General features: G+C 48.6%; 1 protein-coding gene across 3 annotated transcripts in view; it reads right to left on the minus strand.

The window, feature by feature from the left end:
- LOC126575966 (uncharacterized) overlaps window positions 1-10,000 on the minus strand; it is a 102,405-nt gene that overhangs the window by 2,322 nt on the left and 90,083 nt on the right. For 2 of the 3 annotated variants that reach the window (XM_050236984.1, XM_050236983.1), the window contains exon 10: window positions 1-906. This exon is cut by the window's left edge and continues 2,322 nt beyond it. In XM_050236984.1, the coding sequence (XP_050092941.1) occupies window positions 819-906 (88 nt within the window). In that variant the 3' untranslated portion in view covers window positions 1-818. Of the gene's footprint in view, window positions 907-1,623; window positions 4,572-10,000 lie in introns of those variants that run through there. The other variant, XM_050236985.1, reaches the window with a different exon arrangement.

Raw genomic sequence — 10,000 nt, forward strand, 5'->3', positions numbered from 1 at the left:
GAACATACCGATGAGTGGCACCACTCGTGGGCCGGCAAAAAAGCTCAGAACTTTAATTGGACAACGCGGTACGGATCCATCACAGCACGTATCCGTAACAATTACACGCTAATTGGCGCAATACGCACTCTCTGTTTACTCAACTGACGACCGACGGCACCATTTTAGGGATTTTCCAACGGAATTTTCTTTCTTCGAAATCCGCCACGAAAAACAAGCGAGAGAGAGAGGAAGGATGGCATCGCTCCCTAATTACCGCGCTTACTACCACCGTCAGCTCGATGCCGCTGAAAGCTCTTCTCCGTTTTGCTCAACAAGGGTAAGTGATATACCCTCTGGAGTGCCATCCCGCTGGTTTGGTTTCGTTGTTTTTTTTTTTGCTCCATTGTGTTTCGAGCGCTTGTTTTTGGCAACGCACACACCCGCGCAGCGTACCATCCGAGACGATCCGAGCTGAGATGGTTATCTGGATAAATATTTACTCTCGGAATTAAGCCATCTCCATCACCGGCACCATTCGCGGCGCTCGGGCGGAAGGATCTTGTGCTTTTTGGCCAATTGCCACTGGCTGGCTGGTGCCACTCCCTCCCTTCTGGACACGGTTGTTGCTGTTGTGGTTGTTGTTGCAAAACGGTGCGCGGTCACTTGACGCAAGCAGAAAGGGCGACAGTCGCTACCGTGTCGTGACCGCTACCAGTTGAAACCGAATGCACGTGAGCGTATACGTGATGATGAGTCTTTAAGCAACAACCACCGGGACGTTTGACAACGCACATGGCACGCGATGCTGCACGATGCCCACGCGAAGCTGTTGCTGCTCAGAAGCGCTCCTTCGTCCCCGTGCTGCCGGTGAAGAAGCGACGCCGCTTGTCAGCGGCAGCCAGGATCCGAACGGAATCCTTCTCGCTATCGTGTGAAGCACGTCCACCGAGTGGGGAAAAAGAGATGGGGGACAATTAATTTAATTACATAAAACATTCTCAAAAATCATTCCAGCCACTCGGGGCGCTAGGAAGAAGCAAAGCGGATCGCAAAGCGTGTCAAGCGTTTTCGGTTTGCGTTCTTGCCGGCATGATTCGTCGGTTTTTTTTCCGAGGCCCCTGCCCCCAGGCCGACAACCGAAATGCGATGATAGCAGGGAAGCATGATAGCATAGGGTCAGCAGCCGATGCGCCCTGCCGTTGTTTCACTCATCACCATCCGGCGGGTGTTTTATGATTGACACAAATGGGATGACGAAGCGAAAAATGCTAGCCCACGCAGGGGGGGGGGGGGTGGTGGGGGTGGTTGGCCAACAAGCAGCAACAAGCAGCTCTCTTTTTCTCTCCAAAACATTGACTTTATGAAATGAAGCAATGGTGATGTTGCTGCTACTTCTACTACTATTACTATTAGTACCACTACGTCCACTACTACAACGGATGTTGCAAAATGGAAACGAAGGAACGGCCAGGCAGGACGGTCCGGAGTGAGCGAAAACAAAAGGCGACTGATGATAGTTGGGCCCAACACGGGACACGGACCCTAATTACGGACTTCCCCACCTTCGCATCTATTCGCAGCAATGGCGAATGGTGCCAATGTCCCCCCAAGGTGAATGGATTTTCATTTTATGAGCCCACCGAGAGCAGCAAGGATTGAGGAAAGGCGAGGATAGGGTGCTGGCATGGCATGGTTTTCACTTAAAAGCGCCCAAAGCATTAATGTGGTCCAACGGGCTGGCTAATTAGGCATTGGTACGCAAAGAATGGGCTGTGGTATGTTGTCGCTTTTTTCGCTTTTTAAAAAGGAGGAATTCTAGTTCCTCCATTAACAAACCATAAACACAACAACAAGTAATGCTAACAACTGCTAACAAGGCGATCGAAACGAAGCACGGAAGTTGATTAAAACAGGCAGCGCATGATTGGAGATGAAAAGCAATCTGAAGATGATCCTGCGATGCCAAGTGATCCATGCAAAAGTCTAATGAGTCCTCGCGCACTCGAACGTTTAATGAACCGATCGCCGGATCCTCAATTCTCAATCTCTCAACTCGATTGCTTTTGGCCTAACGGATACAAAAAAAAAAGGTCATGAATATTCCACCATCACACAATTACAATCCACTCGAATTGGCAAGGAAGCGAAACGATGCGCCAACAATAACGAGTGGACACAGGGATTCCAGGCACCGAGTGTTATGCAAATTACTCCGAATGTATCCAAACAGTGAGCCAACGCAAGGGAGCACCACGATTGCTTTCGATTTTTCCCCCGGCAAACTCTCGACGACGATGATTTACATCTCGCTCGTTGCAAATCGGCCACTGTCCGTCATGTCCTGTTTCCCTTTTCTTCCTCCCTTCTACGATGACCCTAATCCCAGGGCCCCGAAGACACATCAGTTTGCCTCACCGGGACACAAAAGAGGATTGTCGCGAAAGTTTAAATGAGACTCCGGGCAAGGTGCGGAAGTGTGGGGAACGCGGAATGGCTCATGATTGCATGTAAATGGTTTGGCACAACCCTAGACAGTGTGGCCGTGACGCGGATCGCGGATGCTCGTTGAGAAGTTAAATCGGTCCCGATTGCGAGCATTCATTCAAACGTGAGTCCCAAGTGGACCGCGAGCGGCGAAAGGGCAGCGCAACGATCCCACTGAGATTGGGCCGTGGATGGGCCATTCCGCACACCGCTAGGAGCGCCGAGAGATCGTGACAATTTCAAAGTCCAACGGCAGTTCGTTCCAAGCGTGTGCGCGAACGTTCGCGATGTTGTTTCGCTCGTCGCAGCAGCAGCAGCACTTCAGTGATTTATCATTATGAACCGTTGGTTTCCCCGAGGGGATGCTCCGGGTGTGCGGTTTTTATGAGCTTTTGTCTTTTTGTTTAATTTTTTTTTATCTGATCATGACAGCACGAGGAATAGACATGTAGTATGAACGATAGGGCCGCGGGACGAGTGCGCTTGCAGGCGCGTTTGATGTATTTCGTTTCGAATATCCTCTAGCACTCGCTACGCCTTGAACATCAAATGGAAACCAGCATCGTTTGTGTTTGTGGTAAAGCGTATCTTATGCCAGCCCGCGCCATGGGCCCAGGTCTCATGAGACCTGAATGATGAAAAGAACAAACACAGAACGATGGTGCGAACAGATGGTGTCGGTTTGTTGTCACTCCATTTTACCCATTTCAATGTTCACATTTTTGTTAAACTTTATTTCGATATCGAGTTCAAAAAACCTATGGGGGAGAGAGGAGGAGGAGGAAAAGAGGAAGGGGATGGCCTGATTACTTATAATTTGCGTAGGAAAATAGGGATCCTCCTCCTGGTCCTGATCCTGAATGCTACGATTGCCGATCATTCGCGATTATGTTTCGGTTTGCTGCTTGATGCTACTAATGATTCTCTTGAGATGGTCTTTCGATTCTTTGCTTTTTTTTTCTTTATAAAAATAGTGATCAAAGGTCGTTGATGCTATTCTTGATGGTTTAGCTTAGGCTAGCTGCTACCCTTTCGCACCGCACCGCACGCACATGGTAGTGTTGGTCTCTTTGTTTGTTTCTGCTTTCTGCTCTCTAGGTGCTAAATGATGCTTCCTTAGCTCAGTGTGCCTCTGTGTCTTGCCTAACGATTAGATGCTGTACAGTCTTACCCTAAATCCAGTAGCTGATCGCGGTACAATTCCGTTATACAAATATATATTTATATGTACGCAGATAAAACGAATTAATCCTTCCATACGGTGTGTTTGGATTTAAACTTTGGTAGCAACACTAACACTAAAACAGATTCAGTATAAAACATCCGTTCGCAGTTCGCTTTATGCTAGTTGCGATAACGAAATCGTGCTGCTTCTTCTGCTGCTGCTCGGGATTGGTTCGTTTATGCTATCGATTCTGGCTGGCATGCATGCTAGCTGGCCGATCAGTGTATCCATCCGTAGCACTAGTAGTCTCAGCTGCAGCAGTCCTGTAGCAGTAGTAGTAGTAGTAGTGGTTGTAGTGGTGGTGCTAGTCATCCCTCTCTCTGAACGCTGCTATCGAAAACACTGTTTTAAAGCTCTTCGGGGTTGAGGTTGGTCAGGCGGCCGATCATCGTCATCACGCACACTCGCACAAACACACATACACATTTATGCTACACTGGGTCTTTCCTATCGGTGTGTTCTGCGGGGTCCCTTCACTACACTGTTGAGCCACGATGTCGCGCATTCGACAAGGAGTAGAAAGTAAGCTAAAAATTATGTCTATATCCTTATGATTTAACGTTTTTTTTTGGTCTCTCTCTCTCTCTCTCTCTCTCTCTCTCTCTCTCTCTCTCTCTCTCTCTCTCTCTCTCTTTCTTCGTCGCTCGCTCGCTCGCTGTTCTACTATTCTGATGGTTCCAGGTTCGTTCCGTACAGTCTGGCCTCTCACAGCATAATCTCTAAACGTTGTTGCTACCTAGGACATGTTTTGGTCTTTGCTCTATCATGTTACCGCTCCTAAAGCCCTGCGCTCCTCTGGAGTAACTCTACGCCACCTATACGTTATCTATTCCCTATCACGCTCAGTCGCACACGTTAGCTACCAACCGGAGATTATAACCTGATGCAGAATCGCAGGTTTGCCAAATCGAGTGCGTGCGTGTGTTTGTGGGTGGATGAAGAAGAGATAAAAAGAGAGAAAGAGATAGAAAGAAAAGAGAAAAAGAGAGAGAGAAAGAGAGAAAGAGAGAAAGCAAGAAGAGAAAAGTTTGCGATTAGTTTAACGATGCTATGGCTCCAATGCAATTGCTCGCAGCAGAGTGAAGGATTTATGCAAGGATGGAAGGAGAACAAGGAAAAATGAGCAAAAATCATGTACAACGAGAACAGAAAGGAACGTAAATTTGCAACAAACAAACACAAGATCACACACGAGGCAAAACTAGCAGAAGATGGCCGCTGTAGTGCTTTTCGATGATTGTTTATGCTCGCGCGTTGAGATAGCATAGCATGTATGTTTGTCTTTAGCCGCAGAATGCTTCATCACTATCTACGCCAATCGGTCCATGGAGCTGTACACAAATCCTATCATCATCACCATCATACACATTCTGGCATCGTTGCATCCGGTGTTCCGGTTGCTCACACAATGGACAGCAACTACTACGCGGGTGGAGTGAGGAAAATTTTGCCGACTAATTGGCGGCTACCTAATGTGTACGCGGTTGCTCTGCTAGAAGAACTTTACTACGTCTAGTTTGTTTGTTTGTTTGACGGCGAACGTCGAAGAACTTTACTGTTGGTTCAACTCACACCAGGCCGGATATCTCTAGCACGTTTTCTACTAACGCAACTGCTACTGCAAGGGCTACTGCTACTACCTTAATGCACACAGTGAACAGAGATACAGATTGCTGGCTATCGTATTGAGCGGCGGTCTCAAACTCATGTTAGCGAAGAAGAAAGTAACAGCCAGTCAGCGGGCCATTTCACCGCATAACCGGGGGGTGCATGGCTTTATTGAATTTGCATTCTCTCACCAAACGTGGCTAGATAGTTTAAGGCTTTTCCACAGCTGGTCACCGTGCTGGGATTAAGAAATGATTTAGCTCCCTTGCCGATACTCAACGATGGAGGCGCCCATCGAAATGGAGGCGCCAGGTAGCCGGTACTTTCAGAAGTTTGTAATAGAATTTTAATTGGTTAAATGGCCCAGAGATTTCAATCTTTAATATGTGCTGAATGTTGAAATGTTCAAAAAATGATTTTTCATTAAACTATTCCTACATTACTAATAGCCGATTTCAACATATGCATAGAATAAAATTACATAGAACATACAATTAATGTTCAAAAAACACAAATCAAGTTGGCGAGTAGCGAGTTTGAGACCCGTTAGAGTGATGTCCACTATTTGAACTGTTTAGAGGAAATGTACAAACAAGAGTCATAAAAGAAGGGAAGATGGTTCAACTCCGATAAACTCTGCTACAGAACGGTGCTAGTTTCAATTTGTAGACAGCTTAAGCGATCAATTAGTATTCTGGTTTCTGGAATATATTGAAACCGTGCTTCAGCTTTCGCAAAGCTTCTGGTTTGCCACTCCAAAAGCTCTCCCTGTTTTGTGGAATGTTTGGAAAATAAACTACATTACAAAAACCAACCGTTGCTTCCGTAGATGAGGCAGGGTGCTAGTGTTAAAGTGTGAAACCACTTCCCTCACTGGTTACCCAGGCATTTCATGGCAACCAGTCGAAACAATGAGTTCTTTCGAGGCAATTTTCGCAATCATTAAGCCCTTCTCCAACGCTGGGGGGGTTCTCGAACTGCTGGCGACGGTTCCGGGATGCTTTCAGGGCATTAATTGTAACCGCTCGAGGGCGGTAGGCAAGAGCACTAGCACCGGTAGCACCGGAGAGTGAAGGCATCCGCTTCTCATTTCTTAAACAACCACAGCACCACAGGCAGCGCACCGTTTTCTGTTCCCTGTTTTTTGGGGTGGGTCACGAAATTGCAAAAAGTCAAACCGCCCCCCCCGCATCATCTGGCTTATCGCAATCGAGCCAATCGCCATGGAAAAGGTGGAAATACGCCTGGCAGCCGTGGAATGTGGTGCCTGGTGTCACACCAACACATCGGTTTGTTCCAGTAAGTGGTTTGCCAAGACTTAAGCTTGCAATCGGTTTGCTGAGATCTTTTGCGTCTCCGTTTCGAGGGGATGCTTCCCTTTGGATCTGTTTATTGCAGCTCTACACTTGAGCGCTGCTCGCCACGCAATTATGCGACACTGTGAGAGAGCTGGCAGGATACTGGAGTGATCAAGATGGTTTCTCCATCTTCGTTCGGTTTCCGGCATTTGGCTCCTTTTCGACTGTAATGGCGTTCGGTCACGTTAACCGTTCATGTTGAGAACTTTGAATTGAACGGAAGTGTCATCAAATGTGGAAGCGGAGCTTAAATGGAAGAGCATTAGCCATGATGAGGCAAAAGTCATGCGGTGCCAAAGCGAGAGGTACTTCGTGACTCCGCATCTCCGCAGTGTTGATCAAACGAGTGTCCTTTTGTCGAAAGGCGAATGAGGACATCGATGCTTAACATAAGCGTTGTCATTGTGCAGATGTGTGCGTGTCTGTGTCACCTTCACTGTTCTCTCTCTCTCTCTCTCGCTCCGTTTCTGGGGAGAACCGGATGGCTGGTGAGTATCAAGTCAAATTTATCGACCTCACCTTCCGTGACTAAGATGCACCGTTGGATAGTGGCTGCTGCCTGTGTCCTTTTAAGCGTAATGCATCGCCAAACGGAAAGAATAATTTCCGCAGCGTGACATCGATGCACAATCCTTCCATAAGGAGCTACCATCTACTCACATCCGTCACGTTTATGGTAGAAGAACACTGGTCAGAGGTCCCAGACAGCACACTATGCTCGCTCGATGCTAAAAAGGATCGGAATACACGCGACACTATGTCGTGTCCTGTGTTTGCAATGGTTCACCAACATGACAGCAAGACAAGCACACGAGGATACCGGGACACCACCATCAAGACTCGGTTGAGAGAATGTCAAAAGTTCAGCCAAGCGTAACCGGTAGACCGACCGGACCCGTGTGAGTACGCTGGGTATGGGTGCGAGGAGGAGGTGTGAGTGTAATCCTTTCTTCGAAGCTCTCCCACCAAGAATACACTATCACCGGAACGGATCGCCTGACCCGGGAACGAAAACTTTAGTTTTCCAGTTTTCTTCGCTTCCACCTTAAAGAGGTTAAGGCCTCTCTCCCCCAACCACCCAGCTCGGTGGTTTTGACATCCGTTTAAGGTGTACGGGCTCGGGAAGTTCCGTCTTCGAGACTTGCTAATGACGAGCGCTAGTGGTGGTGGTGGTGGCGGCGGCGGCAAAAAGGGGCCAACGGGTGTCAACTTTCAACCTTTCTTCGGATCGGGAAATGGGCTGGAGAGCTGGCTTGTTGCTCACCGGGAACCAACCAACGAGGAAATTGAATTATCGGCGTATTAGAAGCTATTAGGCGCAATAATAAAGCCGTCAATTTATGGGCTTAACACAATTTTGTCCCCTTGCAGCCGGGTGGCCCGATCTTGCGGGCCTGCACCTTCGTTGCCGTTTTATGGGCCGAATTGGGATCAAGGTCGAACGCGGTACTGTGAAGCTTCCTCTATCCTCTAATACAACGCAGACACTCCAACTATTAGCTGCATATCGTACGCTCCCGTATCGCCGTTGGTTTGTTTGGTCAGAAGATTCCCTTCCGAAAGGGATCCCGTTATTAAACCTGTCCGCCTCTGGCCGTTTGCTCCCTGCCCGGCGTGAGACAGCAAAGAACAAACAAGCTTAGGGCAGGTGGAGCGGGAGTAGAACCTTTGCCGTAGACACTGGCGTATGCTAATCCGCAATCGTGCCACTTCATCGAGCACAAAGCACGATGTAATCCCGGCGACTTAGCCCCGCCCTGTGCCGGTTCCGATCCTTCCTTTCTTTTCAATGTTTATCCTGTCTCTCTCCTTCCCTCTGGGTGCCTCAAGATGCTCATGAGGTCGCGTCGGCAGAGGGCAGAGATAGTTTACATATTTTAGTATTCGTGATTTGCATAATTGAATTTCGAGAGCTGCTGCTGCTGTTGCTACATTTTCGTCGTGAAGATCAAGAGGCTGACCGGTCGGTTTAACGTCCTCGCCCCCCTACTCCCACGAAACACCCGAGGGTGTACCGACGGGGATTGACAGTTGGATGATTTGGAGAACCGGTAACGACCGCCGGACCACTGTGACCGCAGCGGTCGACCTGTGTATCCGTTGGCGATTTTGACGATTTTCCCTGGAAAAAAGAGGACTACTGTTCTCCGTATGTACTCAGTGGGGGGTCGATCAAGGTTGAAAAGAACGGGGACTGGGATGGTCGATCGATTCCTTTGGCATTCGTCACGGTTGTATTTTTATAACCGCACGCCGGTCGCTTGCTTGCTGGATGTTTGATTATCCATCTCCGCCCTCAAGGCTCAAGGACGTCCGAGTAAACCCCGAGCGAGTCAAGTGGTCATTCGCCACTGGAACCGTGGTCCAGGTGGCGCAAGCAGACGAAGTGGGGCGAGGAGGATGCAATAAGCTCCGGATATAGGATGAGCGAGCGAGCGAGCGAGTGAATGTCGGCCCTTCTTGAGCACGGTTTGACGTTGATGGCTTAGCGCGTCGCTACCTCCGCTGCTGACACAACTGACAATGGCGGGTTGATGGTGGATCGAAGCCAACGAAGATGATGCTTGATAAGCAATAGAAAAATCTCCTGTGGTTTTGTCCCCAGAATTCTCGGCCACCGATGGACGATGGAAAGACATTCCAGAAGAATGGAGGCATGAGGGGTCACAAAGCAAACCTAATCCTGATCCGTCATCATTTCGACAACCACCCGCTAGAAACGAGGATTTGCTATCCACTTCACTGGTGCGCTGTCAAGGGAATCGAATCGAACTGAACCACCACCACCACCACAAGAAGTCAATATGTATGTGACCCATTCTGGTGGTGATGCTCTAGCTGACTCGAAGGGTCACTTGTCACTTTCTGCGGCCAGTTCGCGAACAACGCGCCGTCGAGAAGCTTCCACCGGAAACGTTGCTCCCCAAAGGGTCGTGAAAATGAATTTGAAACCCGATCCAATTCCGAGCTTTCCGATTTTTATCACAACGTAACGCAACGAGGTCCTCGCACGGAGGGGGGGGGGGGGGGGGTGTTAAGGCCACCTCCACCTCCCTAAAAGGTCAACCGAAATCGAACCGAAACGCTTCATGCGTGCGTTCGTGTATGTGTTTGTTTTTCGTCTTTGGCTGGTCGCTGATTTTGCTTTATCGAAGCGCATAAATATGCGATCGTTATCGCGATTGGGGGGCGTTCGTGAGTGATGGTCACGTAAAATACAGACACGCATGGGGAGCGTTTTACGGGAAAAAGGGGGATGGGGGCTAGAGCACTAGAATCACTTTGCGCGTTTCACGCTGCTCAATACTGATTTCGAGTTTTTTTTTGTTCTTCATTTAATCGA

This window comes from Anopheles aquasalis, chromosome 3 (genome assembly GCF_943734665.1).
Source record: "Anopheles aquasalis chromosome 3, idAnoAquaMG_Q_19, whole genome shotgun sequence".
Taxonomy (NCBI): domain Eukaryota; kingdom Metazoa; phylum Arthropoda; class Insecta; order Diptera; family Culicidae; genus Anopheles; species Anopheles aquasalis.